Raw genomic sequence first — 18,959 nt, forward strand, 5'->3', positions numbered from 1 at the left:
CGACATGAGTTTTTCACTTCTTTTTGGGGGGAATTTTTTGGGAGGGGTATACTGTTGCAGAGATGATGGTGAAGGGGGAAATTCTTTTGCAGAGGTATATAGAGTAGGTGATTGATTGGTGAATGTATTGCTGCAGAGGTGATGGACCAGGGGATATATTGCTGCAAAGGTGATGGAGGGGGGCTATGTGCAACAGAGGTGATGGATGGGGATATGCTGCCGCAGAGTGGATGATATGCTACCGCAGAGGTGATGTGGTGATATGCTATTGCAGAAGTGATGGATGGGGGATATACTGCTGCAGTAGTGATGGAGAAATTATTTGCTACTGCAGAGGGAATGGAGGGGGTATATACTGTTGCAGAGGTGATAGAGGGGGTTATACTGTTGCAGAGGTGATGGATGGGGTATATACTGCTGCAGAGGTGATGTGGTGATATGCTGTTGCAGAAGTGATGGATGGGGGATATACTGCTGCAGTAGTGATGGAGAGATAATTTGCTACTGCAGAGGGAATGGAGGGGATATATACTGTTGCAGAGGTGATAGAGGGGGATATACTGTTGCAGAGGTTATAGAGGGGGTTATACTGTTGCAGAGGTGATGGAGGGGGTATATACTGCTGCAGAGGTGATGGAGGGGAATATACTGCTGCAGAAGTGATGGAGCAAGCATACTCTGCTGCAGAGGTAATAGGGGGGTATATACTGCAGCAGAGGTGATGAAGGGAGGATATGCTACTGCAAAGGTATGAGCTGTGTGGGCTGTTATACTAATGCAAAGGTATGGAGGGGGGGGGTGTGCTGCTGCAGAGGTTTATAGAGCTCTGTGGTGATATACTACTGCAGAGGTAATAGTGGGAGGATATGCTTCTGCAGAGGTAATGGAGAGAGAATGTGCTACTGCAGAGGTGATGGAGGTGGGATATACTGCTGCAGAGATTTATAGAGCCATGTGATAAACTGCTTCAGAGGTGTTGAAGGAGGTATATGCTGCTGCATATAGATGATGAATGGGGGATATACTGCTGCAGAAGTGATGGAGAGAGAATTTGCTACTGCAGAGGTGATAGAGGGGTCAAAGGTGATGGAGGGAGAATATTCTGTTGTAGAGGTTTATAAAACTGTTGATATACTGATACAGAGATGACAGAGGGGGATATACTGCTGCATAGGTGATGTAGGGGGGATATGCTGCTACAGAGATATATAGAGCTGTGTGTTGTAATGCAGAGGTGAAGGAGGGGGGATATACTGCTGCAGAGGTGATGGAGAGGGAATATACTGCTGCAGAGGTGATGGAGGAGGCATATACTGCTGCAGAGGTGATGGAGGATATGCTGCTGCAGAGGAATATAGAGCTGTGTGTTCTACTGCAGAGGTGATGGTGGGGGTATATACTGCTGCAGAGGTGATGGAGGGGGAATATACTGCTGCAGAGGTGCTGGAGGGGGGATATACTCTTACAGAGGTCATGGAGGGGGGATATACTGCTGCAGAGGTAATGAATGGAGGGTGTGCTGGTGCAGCGGTATATAGAGCTGTGTGGTGTTATACAAATGCAAAGGTGATGGTGGGGAGACATGCTGCCGCAGAGGTAATGGAGGGGGATATACTGCTGCAGAGGTGTTGGAGGAAAGATATGCTGCTGCAGAGATGATGAAGAGAGAATTTGCTACTGCAAAGGTGATGGAAGGGGGATATACTGCTGCAGAGTTGATGGAGGGGGTATATACTGCTGCAGGAATTATGGAGGGGGAATATACTGCTGCAGAGGTGATGGAGGTCGAATATTTGATGGAGGAGGTAAATACTGCTGCAGAGGTGATGGAGGATATGCTGCTGCAGAGGAACATAGAGCTGTGTGGTGTTCTACTACTGCAAAGGTGATGGAGGGGCGATATTCTGCTGCAGAGGTGATAGAACGGGATATACTGCTACAGAGGTGATGGAGGGGGGATATACTGCTGCAGAGGTGATGGAGGGGGGATATACTGCTGCAGAATTGATGGAGGGGAAATGTGCTACTGCAGAGGTGATGGAGGTGGGATATACTGCTACAGAAGTGATGGAGGGGTGATGTGCTACTGCAGAGGGGATGGAGGGGGGATATACTGCTGCAGAGGTGATGAATGGAGGGTGTGCTGCTGCAGAGGTATATAGAGCTGTTTGGTGTTATACAAATGCAAAGGTGATGGTGGGGAAACATGCTGCCAGAGGTAATGGAGGGGGATATGCTGCTGCAGAGGTGTTGGGGGGGAGATATGCTGCTGCAGAGATGATGAAGAGAGAATTTGCTGCTGCAAAGGTGATGGGGGGATATGCTGCTGCAGCATTAATTGTGGAGGGTTATGTAGCTGCACAGTTGATAGTATTGGTGCTGCAGAAGTAGTAGTAGGGGGATATGCTACTGCAGAGGTAATGGAGAGGTGATATGCTGCTGCAGAGGCGATGGAGGGGGATATGCTGCTGAAGAAGTGATGGGGTGAGAATTTGCTACTGCAGAGGCGATGGAAGAGGTATATACTGCTGGAGAAGTGATAGAGGGGGTTTACTGCTGCAGAAGTAATGGAGAGAGAATTTGCTACTGCATAGGTGATGTAGGGGTGATATGCTGCTGTAGAAGTGATGGAGAGGAGAGATGCTGCTGCAGAGGTGATGGAGGGGAGAGATGCTGCTGCACAGGTGATGGAGGGGGTGATATGCTCTGCACAGGTGATGGAGAGGAGAGATGCTGCTGCACAGGTGATGGAGGGGTGATATGCTGCTGCAGAGGTGATGGAGGGGTGATATGCTGATGCAGAGCTGATGGAGGGGTGATATGCTGCTGCACAGGTGATGGAGGGGTGATATGCTGCTGCAGAGGTGATGGAGGGGTGATATGCTGCTGCAGAGGTGATGGAGGGGTGATATGCTGCTGCAGAGCTGATGGAGGGGTGATATGCTGCTGCACAGGTGATGGAGGGGTGATATGCTGCTGCACAGGTGATGGAGGGGTGATATGCTCTGCACAGGTGATGGAGAGGAGAGATGCTGCTGCACGGGTAATGGAGAGGAGATTTGCTGCTGCACAGGTGATGGAGGGGTGATATGCTGCTGCAGAGCTGATTGGGGGGATTGGTTGGTCTTGACTCCCTCTCTGACATTGCATACAATTCTGTTTTCTCTGACGTCCTAGTGGATGCTGGGAACTCCGTAAGGACCATGGGGAATAGAGGGCTCCGAAGGAGGCTGGGCACTCTAGAAAGATTTATGACTACCTGGTGTGCACTGGCTCCTCCCATTATGACCCTCCTCCAAGCCCCAGTTAGATTTTGTGCCCGGCCGAGGTTGGATGCACACTAGGGGCTCTCCTGAGCCCTTAGAAAGAAAGTATAGATTTAGGTTTTTTATTTTCAGTGAGACCTGCTGGCAACAGGCTCACTGCAGCGAGGGACTAAGGGGAGAAGAAGCGAACTCGCCTGCTTGCAGCCGGATTGGGCTTCTTAGGCTACTGGACACCATTAGCTCCAGAGGGATCGACCGCAGGCCCAGTCCTTGGTGTTCGGTCCCGGAGCCGCGCCGCCGTCCCCCTTACAGAGCCAGAAGCAAGAAGAGGTCCGGAAAATCGGCGGCAGAAGACATCAGTCTTCTCCAAGGTAGCGCACAGCACTGCAGCTGGGCGCCATTGCTCCTCACACACACTTCACACTCCGGTCACTGAGGGTGCAGGGCGCTGGGGGGGGGGGGGCGCCCTGAGAAGCAATTATAACACCTTGGCTGGCAAAAATACCACAATATATAGCCCTAGAGGCTATATATGTGGAAAATACCCCTGCCAGAATCCAGAAAAAAGCGGGAGAATAGGCCGCGGAAAAGGGGCGGAGCTATCTCCTGCAGCACACTGGCGCCATTTCTCCTTCACAGATCCACTGGAAGGAAGCTCCCTGGCTCTCCCCTGCAGTCTACACTACAGAAATATTTGATGGAGGAGGTAAATACTGCTGCAGAGGTGATGGAGGATATGCTGCTGCAGAGGAATATAGAGCTGTGTGGTGTTCTACTACTGCAAAGGTGATGGAGGGGCGATATTCTGCTGCAGAGGTGATAGAGGGGTATATTCTGTTCCAGAGGTGATAGAACGGGATATACTGCTACAGAGGTGATGGAGGGGGGATATACTGCTGCAGAGGTGATGGAGGGGGGATATACTGCTGCAGAATTGATGGAGGGGAAATGTGCTACTGCAGAGGTGATGGAGGTGGGATATACTGCTACAGAAGTGATGGAGGGGTGATGTGCTACTGCAGAGGGGATGGAGGGGGGATATACTGCTGCAGAGGTGATGAATGGAGGGTGTGCTGCTGCAGAGGTATATAGAGCTGTTTGGTGTTATACAAATGCAAAGGTGATGGTGGGGAAACATGCTGCCAGAGGTAATGGAGGGGGATATGCTGCTGCAGAGGTGTCGGAGGGGAGATATGCTGCTGCAGAGATGATGAAGAGAGAATTTGCTGCTGCAAAGGTGATGGGGGGATATGCTGCTGCAGCATTAATTGTGGAGGGTTATGTAGCTGCACAGTTGATAGTATTGGTGCTGCAGAAGTAGTAGTAGGGGGATATGCTACTGCAGAGGTAATGGAGAGGTGATATGCTGCTGCAGAGGTGATGGAGGGGGATATGCTGCTGAAGAAGTGATGGGGTGAGAATTTGCTACTGCAGAGGCGATGGAAGAGGTATATACTGCTGCAGAGGTGATGGAGGGGGTTTACTGCTGCAGAAGTAATGGAGAGAGAATTTGCTACTGCATAGGTGATGTAGGGGTGATATGCTGCTGTAGAAGTGATGGAGAGGAGAGATGCTGCTGCAGAGGTGATGGAGGGGAGAGATGCTGCTGCACAGGTGATGGAGGGGGTGATATGCTCTGCACAGGTGATGGAGAGGAGAGATGCTGCTGCACAGGTGATGGAGGGGTGATATGCTGCTGCAGAGGTGATGGAGGGGTGATATGCTGATGCAGAGCTGATGGAGGGGTGATATGCTGATGCAGAGCTGATGGAGGGGTGATATGCTGCTGCACAGGTGATGGAGGGGTGATATGCTGCTGCAGAGGTGATGGAGGGGTGATATGCTGCTGCAGAGCTGATGGAGGGGTGATATGCTGCTGCAGAGGTGATGGAGGGGTGATATGCTGCTGCAGAGGTGATGGAGGGGTGATATGCTGCTGCAGAGCTGATGGAGGGGTGATATGCTGCTGCACAGGTGATGGAGGGGTGATATGCTGCTGCACAGGTGATGGAGGGGTGATATGCTCTGCACAGGTGATGGAGAGGAGAGATGCTGCTGCACAGGTAATGGAGAGGAGATTTGCTGCTGCACAGGTGATGGAGGGGTGATATGCTGCTGCACAGGTGATGGAGGGGTGATATGCTGCTGCAGAGCTGATTGGGGGGATTGGTTGGTCTTGACTCCCTCTCTGACATTGCATACAATTCTGTTTTCTCTGACGTCCTAGTGGATGCTGGGAACTCCGTAAGGACCATGGGGAATAGAGGGCTCCGAAGGAGGCTGGGCACTCTAGAAAGATTTATGACTACCTGGTGTGCACTGGCTCCTCCCACTATGACCCTCCTCCAAGCCCCAGTTAGATTTTGTGCCCGGCCGAGGTTGGATGCACACTAGGGGCTCTCCTGAGCCCTTAGAAAGAAAGTATAGATTTAGGTTTTTTATTTTCAGTGAGACCTGCTGGCAACAGGCTCACTGCAGCGAGGGACTAAGGGGAGAAGAAGCGAACTCGCCTGCTTGCAGCCGGATTGGGCTTCTTAGGCTACTGGACACCATTAGCTCCAGAGGGATCGACCGCAGGCCCAGTCCTTGGTGTTCGGTCCCGGAGCCGCGCCGCCATCCCCCTTACAGAGCCAGAAGCAAGAAGAGGTCCGGAAAATCGGCGGCAGAAGACATCAGTCTTCTCCAAGGTAGCGCACAGCACTGCAGCTGTGCGCCATTGCTCCTCACACACACTTCACACTCCGGTCACTGAGGGTGCAGGGCGCTGGGGGGGGGGGCGCCCTGAGAAGCAATTATAACACCTTGGCTGGCAAAAATACCACAATATATAGCCCTAGAGGCTATATATGTGGAAAATACCCCTGCCAGAATCCAGAAAAAAGCGGGAGAATAGGCCGCGGAAAAGGGGCGGAGCTATCTCCTGCAGCACACTGGCGCCATTTCTCCTTCACAGATCCACTGGAAGGAAGCTCCCTGGCTCTCCCCTGCAGTCTACACTACAGAAAAGGGTAAAAAAAAGAGAGGGGGGGGGGCACTAAATTTAGGCGCTGTATATAATTATATAGAAAAAGCAGCTATAGGGGACATAACTCAGTTAGTCCCTGCATTATATAGCGCTCTGGTGTGTGCTGGCATACTCTCACTCTGTCCCCCCAAAGGGCTTTTGTGGGTCCTGTCCTCTGTGGAGCATTCCTTGTGTGTGTGCGGTGTGTCGGTACGGCTGTGTCGACATGTTTGATGAGGATAATGATGTGGAGACGGAGCAGATGCCTTTAGAAGGGATGTCACCCCCTGCGGGGCAGACACCTGAGTGGTTGAACTTATGGAAAGAAATGAGTGCACGTATAGACTCCTTACATAAGAAATTTGACGACATGCCTAATGTGGGACAGCCGACTTCTCAGCTCGTGCCTGTCCAGGCGTCGCACAGGTCATCAGGGGCTCTAAAACGCCCGCAACCTCAGACCGCAGACCCAGATGTCGACACTGATACTGACACCAGTGTCGACGACGATGAGTCTAATCTGATGCCCACTAAGGCCATTCACTGCATGATTGAGGCAATGAAAGAGGTGTTACACATTTCTGATATAAATACAGGTACCACTAAAAAGGGTATTATGTTTGGGGAGAAAAAACTACCCATAGTTTCTCTAACGTCCTAAGTGGATGCTGGGGACTCCGTCAGGACCATGGGGAATAGCGGCTCCGCAGGAGACGGGGCACAAAAATAAAGCTTTAGGATTAGGTGGTGTGTACTGGCTCCTCCCCCTATGACCCTCCTCCAAGCCTCAGTTAGGTTTTTGTGCCCGTCCGAGCAGGGTGCAATCTAGGTGGCTCTCCTAAAGAGCTGCTTAGAAAAAGTTTTTAGGTTTTTTATTTTCAGTGAGTCCTGCTGGCAACAGGCTCACTGCATCGAGGGACTTAGGGGAGAGAATTTCAACTCACCTGCGTGCAGGATGGATTGGATTCTTAGGCTACTGGACACCATTAGCTCCAGAGGGAGTCGGAACACAGGTCTCACCCTGGGGTTCGTCCCGGAGCCGCGCTGCCGACCCCCCTTACAGATGCTGAAGATTGAAGGTCCGGAAACAGGCGGCAGAAGGCTCTTCAGTCTTCATGAAGGTAGCGCACAGCACTGCAGCTGTGCGCCATTGTTGTCACACACTTCACACCAAGCGGTCACGGAGGGTGCAGGGCGCTGCTGGGGGCGCCCTGGGCAGCAATATTTAATACCTTTATGGCAAAAGAATACATCACATATAGCCATTGAGGCTATATGTATGTATTTAACCCATGCCAGTTATCTAAAACTACGGGAGAAAAGCCCGCCGAAATAGGGGGCGGAGCTTATTCTCCTCAGCACACAGCGCCATTTTCCTGCTCAGCTCCGCTGTGAGGAAGGCTCCCAGGACTCTCCCCTGCACTGCACTACAGAAACAGGGTAAAACAGAGAGGGGGGGGCATTTTTTTGGCGATATTTTGATATATTTAAGCTGCTATAAAGAACAACACTTATATAAGGTTGTTCCCATATATATTATAGCGCTTGGGTGTGTGCTGGCAAACTCTCCCTCTGTCTCCCCAAAGGGCTAGTGGGGTCCTGTCTTCGATAAGAGCATTCCCTGTGTGTCTGCTGTGTGTCGGTACGTGTGTGTCGACATGTATGAGGACGATGTTGGTGTGGAGGCAGAGCAATTGCCGATAATGGTGATGTCACCCCCCAGGGAGTCGACACCGGAATGGATGGCTTTGTTTGTGGAATTACGTGATAATGTCAGCACATTACAAAAATCAGTTGACGACATGAGACGGCCGGCAAACCAGTTAGTACCTGCCCAGGCGTCTCAGACACCGTCAGGGGCTGTAAAGCGCCCTTTACCTCAGTCGGTCGACACAGACCCAGACACAGACACTGAATCTAGTGTCGACGGTGATGAAACAAACGTATTTTCAAGTAGGGCCACACGTTATATGATCACGGCAATGAAGGAGGCTTTGCATATCTCTGATACTGCAAGTACCACAAAAAGGGGTATTATGTGGGGGGTGAAAAAACTACCTGTAGTTTTTCCTGAATCAGAGGAATTAAATGATGTATGTGATGAAGCGTGGGTTAACCCAGATAGAAAAATGCTAATTTCAAAAAAGTTATTAGCATTATACCCTTTCCCGCCAGAGGTTAGGGCGCGCTGGGAAACACCCAGGCGCTCACACGCTTATCAAAACAAGTGGCGTTACCGTCTCCTGATACGGCCGCCCTCAGGGATCCAGCTGATAGGAGAATGGAAACTACCCTAAAAAGTATATACACACATACTGGTGTTATACTGCGACCAGCCATCGCCTCAGCCTGGATGTGCAGTGCTGGGGTCGTCTGGTTGGATTCCCTGACTGAAAATATTGATACCCTGGATAGGGACAGTATTTTATTGACTATAGAGCAATTAAAGGATGCTTTCCTTTATATGCGAGATGCTCAGAGAGATATTTGCACTCTGGCATCGAGAGTAAATGCGATGTCCATATCTGCCAGAAGGAGTTTATGGACGCGACAGTGGTCAGGTGATGCGGATTCCAAACGACATATGGAAGTATTGCCGTATAAAGGGGAGGAATTATTTGGCGTCGGTCTATCGGATCTGGTGGCCACGGCAACTGCCGGAAAATCCACCTTTTTACCTCAGACCCCCTCCCAACAGAAAAAGACACCGTCTTTTCAGCCACAGTCCTTTCGGTCCTATAAGAACAAGCGGACAAAAGGACAGTCATATCTGCCTCGGGGCAGAGGAAGGGGTAAGAGAGGGCAGCAAGCAGCCCCTGCCCAGGAACAGAAGCCCTCCCAGGGTTCTGCAAAGCCCTCAGCATGACGCTGGGGCCTTACAAGCGGACTCAGGAGCGGTGGGGGGTCGACTCAAGAATTTCAGCGCACAGTGGGCTTGCTCACAGGTGGACCCCTGGATTCTGCAGGTAGTATCTCAGGGTTACAGGTTGGAATTCGAGAAGTCTCCCCCTCGCCGGTTCCTAAAGTCTGCTTTGCCAACGTCTCCCTCAGACAGGGCGACGGTATTGGAAGCCATTCACAAGCTGTTTTCTCAGCAGGTGATAGTCAAGGTACCCCTCCTACAACAGGGAAAGGGGTATTACTCCACGCTATTTGTGGTACCGAAGCCGGACGGCTCGGTAAGACCTATTCTAAATCTGAAATCTTTGAACCTGTACATACAAAAATTCAAGTTCAAGATGGAGTCACTCAGAGCAGTGATAGCGAATCTGGAAGAAGGGGACTTTATGGTGTCCCTGGACATAAAGGATGCTTACCTACATGTCCCAATTTGCCCTTCACATCAAGGGTACCTCAGGTTCGTGGTGCAAAACTGTCATTATCAGTTTCAGACGCTGCCGTTTGGATTGTCCACGGCACCTCGGGTCTTTACCAAGGTAATGGCCGAAATGATGATTCTTCTGCGAAGAAGAGGCGTATTAATTATCCCTTACTTGGACGATCTCCTGATAAGGGCAAGGTCCAGAGAACAGCTGGAGGACGGAGTAGCACTAACCCAACTAGTGCTGCAACAACACGGGTGGATTCTGAATTTTCCAAAATCTCAGTTGACCCCGACGACACGTCTGCTGTTCCTGGGAATGATTCTGGACACGGTTCAGAAAAAGGTGTTTCTTCCGGAGGAGAAAGCCAGGGAGTTATCCGAACTTGTCAGGAACCTCCTAAAACCAGGGAAAGTGTCTGTGCATCAATGCACAAGAGTCCTGGGAAAGATGGTGGCTTCTTACGAAGCGATTCCATTCGGCAGATTCCACGCACGAACTTTTCAGTGGGATCTGCTGGACAAATGGTCCGGATCGCATCTGCAGATGCATCAGCGGATAACCTTATCGCCACGGACAAGGGTGTCTCTTCTGTGGTGGTTGCAGAGTGCTCATCTGTTAGAGGGCCGCAGATTCGGCATACAGGACTGGGTCCTGGTGACCACGGATGCCAGTCTGAGAGGCTGGGGAGCGGTCACACAGGGAAGAAACTTCCAGGGAGTATGGTCAAGCCTGGAGATGTCTCTTCACATAAATATACTGGAGCTAAGAGCGATTTACAATGCTCTAAGTCTGGCAAAACCCCTGCTTCAGGGTCAGCCGGTGTTGATCCAGTCGGACAACATCACGGCAGTCGCCCACGTAAACAGACAGGGCGGCACAAGAAGCAGGACAGCAATGGCAGAAGCTGCAAGGATTCTTCGCTGGGCGGAAGATCATGTGATAGCACTGTCAGCAGTATTCATTCCGGGAGTGGACAACTGGGAAGCAGACTTCCTCAGCAGACACGATCTACACCCGGGAGAGTGGGGACTTCATCCAGAAGTCTTCCACATGATTGTGAACCGTTGGGAAAAACCAATGGTGGATATGATGGCGTCCCGCCTCAACAAAAAACTGGACAGGTATTGCGCCTGGTCAAGAGACCCTCAGGCAATAGCTGTGGACGCTCTGGTAACACCGTGGGTGTTCCAGTCAGTGTATGTGTTCCCTCCTCTGCCTCTCATACCAAAGGTACTGAGAATTATACGGCAAAAGGGAGTAAGAACGATACTAGTGGCTCCGGATTGGCCAAGAAGAACTTGGTACCCGGAACTTCAAGAGATGCTCACGGAGGATCCGTGGCCTCTACCTCTAAGACCGGACCTGCTTCAGCAGGGACCGTGTCTATTCCAAGACTTACCGCGGCTGCGTTTGACGGCATGGCGTTTGAACGCCGAATTCTAAGGGAAAAAGGCATTCCGGAAGAGGTCATTCCTACACTGGTAAAAGCCAGGAAGGAGGTGACTGCACAACATTATCACCGCATTTGGAGAAAATATGTTGCGTGGTGTGAGGCCAGGAAGGCCCCCACGGAGGAATTTCAACTGGGTCGAATCCTACATTTCCTGCAAACAGGATTGTCTATGGGCCTCAAATTGGGGTCCATTAAGGTTCAAATTTCGGCCCTGTCGATTTTCTTCCAGAAAGAATTGGCTTCAGTTCCTGAAGTCCAGACTTTTGTAAAAGGAGTACTACATATACAGCCCCCGGTTGTGCCCCCAGTGGCACCGTGGGATCTTAATGTAGTCTTGGATTTTCTCAAATCCCATTGGTTTGAGCCGCTCAAATCGGTGGAGTTGAAGTATCTTACATGGAAAGCCATGCTACTGGCCCTGGCTTCAGCCAGGAGAGTATCAGAATTGGCGGCTTTATCATATAAGAGCCCATATCTGATTTTCCATACGGACAGGGCAGAACTGCGGACACGTCCTCATTTTCTGCCTAAGGTGGTGTCAGCGTTTCACCTGAACCAGCCTATTGTGGTGCCTGCGGCTACTAACGATTTGGAGGATTCCAAGTTGTTGGACGTGGTCCGGGCATTGAAAATATATATTTCAAGAACGGCGGGAGTCAGAAAGTCTGACTCACTGTTTATATTGTATGCACCCAACAAGATGGGTGCTCCTGCTTCTAAGCAGACGATTGCTCGTTGGATTTGTAGCACAATTCAACTTGCACATTCTGTGGCAGGCTTGCCACAACCTAAATCTGTCAAGGCCCATTCCACAAGGAAAGTGGGCTCATCCTGGGCGGCTGCCCGGGGGGTCTCGGCATTACAACTCTGCCGAGCTGCTACTTGGTCAGGGGTAAACACATTTGCAAAATTCTACAAATTTGATACCCTGGCTGAGGAGGACCTTGAGTTCTCTCATTCGGTGCTGCAGAGTCATCCGCACTCTCCCGCCCGTTTGGGAGCTTTGGTATAATCCCCATGGTCCTGACGGAGTCCCCAGCATCCACTTAGGACGTTAGAGAAAATAAGAATTTACTTACCGATAATTCTATTTCTCGTAGTCCGTAGTGGATGCTGGGCGCCCATCCCAAGTGCGGATTGTCTGCAATACTTGTACATAGTTATTGTTACAAACAAATTCGGGTTGTTATTGTTGTGAGCCGTCTGTTCAGAGGCTCCTACGTTTGTCATACTGTTAACTGGGTTCAGATCACAAGTTATACGGTGTGATTGGTGTGGCTGGTATGAGTCTTACCCGGGATTCAATATCCTTCCTTATTGTGTACGCTCGTCCGGGCACAGTATCCTAACTGAGGCTTGGAGGAGGGTCATAGGGGGAGGAGCCAGTACACACCACCTAATCCTAAAGCTTTATTTTTGTGCCCTGTCTCCTGCGGAGCCGCTATTCCCCATGGTCCTGACGGAGTCCCCAGCATCCACTACGGACTACGAGAAATAGAATTATCGGTAAGTAAATTCTTATTTTTTCCCCCATCAGATGAATTAAATGAAGTGTGTGAAGAAGCGTGGGCTTTCCCTGATAAAAAATTGGTAATTCCTAAGAAGGTACTAATGGCGTTCCCTTTCCCGCCAGAGGATAGGTCACGTTGGGAAACACCTCCTAGGGTGGATAAAGCACTCACACGTTTATCAAAAAAGGTGGCACTACCGTCTCCGGATACGGCCGCCCTCAAGGAACCTGCTGATAGAAAGCAGGAGGCGATCCTGAAGTCTGTATATACACAACTCAGGCATTATACTTAGGCCAGCTATTGCGTCAGCTTGGATGTGCAGTGCTGCCGCTGCGTGGTCAGATAAACTGTCAGAAAATATTGACACATTAGACAGAGACACGATCCTGTTAACCATAGACCATATAAAAGACTCAGTCTTATATATGAGAGATGCACAGAGGGAAATCTGCCGACTGGCATCTAAAGTTAGTGCATTGTCCATTTCTGCTAGGAGAGGCTTATGGACTCGCCAGTGGACAGGAGATGCAGATTCTAAAAGGCACATGGAAGTGTTGCCATATAAAGGTGAGGAATTATTTGGGGATGGTCTCTCGGACCTAGTTTCCACAGCAACGTCTGGGAAGTCAGCATTTTTACCCCATGTCCCCTCACAGCCTAAGAAGGCGCCGTTTTATCAGGTTCAGTCCTTTCGGACCCAGAAAAACAGGCGTGGAAAAGGCGGATCCTTTCTATCCAGAGGCAGAGGTAGGGGAAAAAGGCTGCAACAAACAGCAGGTTCCCAGGAGCAAAAGTCCTCCCCCGCTTCTTCTGCCAAGTCCGCCGCATGACGGTGGGGCTCCACAGGCGGAGCCTGGTACGGTGGGGGGCAGCCTCAAGAATTTCAGCGATCAGTGGGCTCGCTCACAGGTGGATCCCTGGATCCTTCAAATAGTATCTCAGGGGTACAAACTGGAATTCGAGGCGTCTCCACCCCACCGGTTCCTAAAATCTGCCTTACCGATTGCTCCCTCAGACAGGGAGGCGGTGCTAGCGGCAATTCACAAGCTGTATTCCCAGCAGGTGATAATCAAGGTACCCCTACTTCAACAAGGCCGGGGTTACTATTCCACACTATTTGTGGTACCGAAACCGGACGGTTCGGTGAGACCCATTTTAAATTTGAAATCCTTGAACACATACATAAAAAAATTCAAGTTCAAGATGGAATCGCTCAGGGCGGTTATTGCGAGCCTGGAAGAGGGGGATTACATGGTATCCCTGGACATCAAGGATGCTTACTTGCATGTCCCCATTTACCATCCTCACCAGGAGTACCTCAGATTTGTGGTACAGGATTGCCATTACCAATTCCAGACGCTGCCGTTTGGACTGTCCACGGCACCGAGGGTATTTACCAAGGTAATGCCGGAAATGATGATACTCCTTCGAAAAAAGGGAGTTTTAATTATCCCGTACTTGGACGATCTCCTGATAAAAGCGAGGTCCAAGGAACAGTTGTTGGTGGGAGTAGCACTATCTCAGGAGGTGCTGCACCAGCACGGCTGGATTCTGAATATCCCAAAGTCACAGCTGGTTCCGACGACACGACTACTGTTCCTGGGAATGATTCTGGATACAGTCCAGAAAAAAGTGTTTCTCCCGGAGGAGAAAGCCAGGGAGTTGTCATCTCTAGTCAGAGACCTCCTGAAACCAAAACAGGTATCAGTGCATCGCTGCACGCGGGTCCTGGGAAAGATGGTGGCTTCTTACGAAGCAATTCCCTTCGGCAGGTTCCATGCCAGAATCTTTCAGTGGGACCTGTTGGACCAGTGGTCCGGATCGCATCTTCAGATGCATCGCTTGATAACCCTGTCTCCAAGAACCAGGGTGTCGCTACTGTGGTGGCTGCAGAGTGCCCATCTTCTAGAGGGCCGCAGGTTCGGCATACAGGACTGGGTCCTGGTGACCACGGATGCCAGCCTTCGAGGCTGGGGGGCAGTCACACAGGGAAGAAACTTCCAAGGACTATGGTCGAGTCAGGAGACTTCCCTTCACATAAATATTCTGGAACTAAGGGCCATCTACAATGCCCTAAGTCAAGCAAAATCCCTGCTCATACGCCAGCCGGTGCTGATCCAGTCAGACAACATCACGGCAGTCGCCCATGTAAATCGACAGGGCGGCACAAGAAGCAGGATGGCGATGGCGGAAGCCACAAGAATTCTCCGATGGGCGGAGAATCATGTACTAGCACTGTCAGCAGTGTTCATTCCGGGAGTGGAAAACTGGGAAGCAGACTTCCTCAGCAGACACGACCTCCACCCGGGAGAGTGGGGACTTCATCCAGAAGTCTTCCAGATGCTGGTAAACCGTTGGGAAAAACACAGGTGGACATGATGGCGTCCCTCCTCAACAAAAAATTAAAAAGATATTGCGCCAGGTCAAGGGACCCTCAGGCGATAGCTGTAGACGCTCTAGTGACACCGTGGGTGTACCAGTCGGTTTATGTGTTCCCTCCTCTGCCTCTCATACCAAAGGTATTGAGAATAATAAGAAAGCGAGGAGTAAACACCATTCTCGTGGTTCCGGATTGGCCAAGACGAGCGTGGTACCCGGAACTTCAAGAGATGCTCTCAGAGGACCCGTGGCCTCTACCGCTCAGACAGGACCTGCTACAGCAGGGGCCCTGTCTGTTCCAAGACTTACCGCGGCTGCGTTTGACGGCATGGCGGTTGAACACCGGATCCTAAAGGAAAAGGGTATTCCGGAATAAGTCATTCCTACGCTTATTAAGGCCAGGAAAGATGTTACGGCAAAGCATTATCACCGCATATGGCGGAAATATGTTGCATGGTGCGAGGCCAAAAAGGCCCCAACAGAGGAATTTCAACTAGGTCGATTTCTGCATTTCCTGCAAGCAGGAGTGAATATGGGCCTAAAACTAGGCTCCATTAAAGTACAGATCTCGGCTCTGTCGATTTTCTTTCAAAAAGAACTAGCTTCAGTACCTGAAGTTCAGACATTTGTGAAAGGAGTGCTGCATATTCAGCCCCCATTTGTGCCTCCTGTGGCACCTTGGGATCTCAACGTGATGTTGAGTTTCTTAAAATCACATTGGTTTGAGCCACTAAAAACCGTGGATCTGAAATATCTCACGTGGAAAGTGGTCATGTTATTGGCCTTGGCTTCAGCCAGGCGAGTGTCAGAATTGGCGGCTTTATCATGTAAAAGCCCTTATCTGATTTTCCATATGGATAGGGCAGAATTGAGGACTCGTCCCCAGTTTCTCCCTAAGGTGGTGTCAGCGTTTCACCTGAACCAGCCTATTGTGGTGCCTGCAGCTACTAAGGATTTGGAGGACTCCAAGTTGCTAGACGTTGTCAGGGCCCTGAAAATATATGTTTCCAGGACGGCTGGAGTCAGAAAATCTGACTCGTTGTTTATCCTGTATGCACCCAACAAGCTGGGTGCGCCTGCTTCTAAGCAGTCTATTGCTCGCTGGATTTGTAGTACAATTCAGCTTGCACATTCTGTGGCAGGCTTGCCACAGCCAAAATCTGTGAATGCCCATTCCACAAGGAAGGTGGGCTCATCTTGGGCGGCTGCCCGAGGGGTCTCGGCTTTACAACTTTGCCGAGCAGCTACTTGGTCAGGGGCAAACACGTTTGCAAAATTCTACAAATTTGATACCCTGGCTGAGGAGGACCTGGAGTTCTCTCATTCGGTGCTGCAGAGTCATCTGCACTCTCCCGCCCGTTTGGGAGCTTTGGTATAATCCCCATGGTCCTTACGGAGTTCCCAGCATCCACTAGGACGTCAGAGAAAATAAGAATTTACTCACCGGTAATTCTATTTCTCGTAGTCCGTAGTGGATGCTGGGCGCCCATCCCAAGTGCGGATTGTCTGCAATACTTGTAAATAGTTATTGTTAACTAAGGGTTATTGTTGAGCCATATGTTGAGAGGCTCAGTTGTTTTCATACTGTCAAACTGGATATAGTATCACGAGTTGTACGGTGTGATTGGTGTGGCTGGTAAGTCTTACCCGGGATTCTAAATCCTTCCTTATTATGTCAGCTCGTCCGGGCACAGTGTCCTAACTGAGGCTTGGAGGAGGGTCATAGTGGGAGGAGCCAGTGCACACCAGGTAGTCATAAATCTTTCTAGAGTGCCCAGCCTCCTTCGGAGCCCGCTATTCCCCATGGTCCTTACGGAGTTCCCAGCATCCACTATGGACTACGAGAAATAGAATTACCGGTGAGTAAATTCTTATTTTCCAAGCAAGTTAGATTTTATAAATAAATACATTATTTTGCACTGTACGGACTATAAATACAAATCTATAGAGAACTGTGTGGTAACTATTTTTTTATTATTTATCAGTTTAAAACCTAGTAAGTTTTTCCTTCAAACAGGATAAACAAGCCAAGACGGTAATTGATCTAACAGATGATGAGGAGCAAAGATCAGATAAAGGTATTTACTTATCACCACAAGAGGCATACTGACCTGTGACCTTTGTGCTACTCCTATGCAGTGTCAAGCTGGCAATATGCTTTATTTGTTACAATAAAATATATATTCGGAATGTATTTTTCTTGTGCGACATTGGCGGATACATGGTGTATAGAGAAGATGCGGTCAGTATCTCTGCACTGGGGATGCCAGCGGTCATGTGACTGATACCGGAACCCCAACAACTCGTTCGGAATCCCGGCACAGGAACGCTGACAACCCGAGGGCAAGTCTCAACCCCACTTTTAGGGTTAGGACTCTGGTGCGGTGTTAGGATCAGCCGTAGCTGCCACCCCCCAGAGTCTTAGCTCTAGCTGCCACCCCCACTATAATAGCATTAGCCACCGCCCCAGTTGGTATAGAGAGGGAAAAATAGTTAACCCCCCCCCCCATCGGCATTCTCTATTGTCGGGATGCTGAAGTTGGTCATGTTACCATTGGCATCCCGGCCACCAGGATCCCTTATGTAATGTGTTCCCATGATGCTGAGATTGCACATCACAATGGATCACTGTTCACTGAAGAACTGCTGGTTAGTACAGTAATTGTTCAATACAGTGTCCAAGTTATATACTGAATGCGTTGCTCAGACTGTGGGACAAAACTGTGCAACTCTCTGCATCTTTATTATTCCGTTGTTCAGCTACTAAGCTAAACTACAGTACATTGGCAACGATCTCTGGTTATGAGTGAAGGCGGCGATGGACAACTAGATCATTGAACGATATAGCGTTCAAGCATATAGTGCGTACACACTGAACGTTATCGTTCAATGATAATGTTCAGTGATGTCATCGCCGCCATTCCTGAACATGCAGCTCAGTCTGACATTGGGGTAAATTTACTAAGCTCCCGATTTTGACCGAGATGCCGTTTTTTCATCAAAGTGTCATCTCGGTAATTTACTAAGCAATAATCACGGCAGTGATGAGGGCATTCGTAATTTTTTGCAAGTCCAAGTAAAAAATTACGAATGAATACACCATCGGTCAAAACGCGGCTGTTTAAGTATGAATCTCGGTCATTTACTAAGAAGTGCAAAGCAAAAAAAAAACAAACACTGCCGTGAAAAATTACAACTCGTAAAAAAGTGCTAAAAAAAAACAGACCTTTTTTTTTTATTCGTGATTGGATAGGCATGCACGGATCCATGAGATCCGTGCATGTATATCAGTGGGAAGGGGTGGGAAAGTGCTTATTTTTCAATTATTGTTCAATTTTTTTTTTTTTTTTTTTAATTAAACACTGTAAAATTTATAAAAAAAATTGCGTGGGGTCCCCCCTCCTAAGCATAACCAGCCTCGGGCTCTTTGAGCCGATCCTGGTTGCAGAAATATGGGGAAAAAATTGACAGGGGTTCCCCCATATTTAAGCAACCAGCATCGGGCTCTGCGCCTGGTCCTGGTTCCAAAAATACGGGGGACAAAAAGAGTAGGGGTCCCCCGTATTTTTAAAACCAGCACCGGGCTCCACTAGCTGGACAGATAATGCCACAGCCGGGGGTCACTTTTATATAGTGCCCTGCGGCCGTGGCATCAAAAATCCAACTAGTCACCCCTGGCCGGGGTACCCTGGGGGAGTGGGGACCCCTTCAATCAAGGGGTCCCCCCCCCCAGCCACCCAAGGGCCAGGGGTGAAGCCCGAGGCTGTCCCCCCCCCCATCCAATGGGCTGCGGATGGGGAGGCTGATAGCCTTTGTTGTAAAAGAAAAGATATTGTTTTTAGTAGCAGTACTACAAGGCCCAGCAAGCCTCCCCCGCATGCTGGTACTTGGAGAACCACAAGTACCAGCATGCGACGGAAAAACGGGCCCGCTGGTACCTGTAGTACTACTACTAAAAAAATACCCAAAAAAAGACAAGACACACACACCGTGAAAGTATAATTTTATTACATACATACA

At 49.8% G+C, this 18,959-nt stretch overlaps 1 protein-coding gene across 1 annotated transcript in view; it reads left to right on the plus strand.

Annotated features, from left to right (window-relative positions):
- The window catches only part of ATF7IP2 (activating transcription factor 7 interacting protein 2), a 233,173-nt gene that overhangs the window by 201,791 nt on the left and 12,423 nt on the right, over positions 1–18,959 (plus strand). Inside the window, exon 10 of the mRNA XM_063934278.1 lies at positions 16,957–17,017. Coding sequence (XP_063790348.1) covers positions 16,957–17,017 — 61 coding nt within the window. The remainder of the gene's footprint in view (positions 1–16,956; positions 17,018–18,959) is intronic.

This window comes from Pseudophryne corroboree, chromosome 7 (assembly GCF_028390025.1).
Source record: "Pseudophryne corroboree isolate aPseCor3 chromosome 7, aPseCor3.hap2, whole genome shotgun sequence".
NCBI lineage: Eukaryota > Metazoa > Chordata > Amphibia > Anura > Myobatrachidae > Pseudophryne > Pseudophryne corroboree.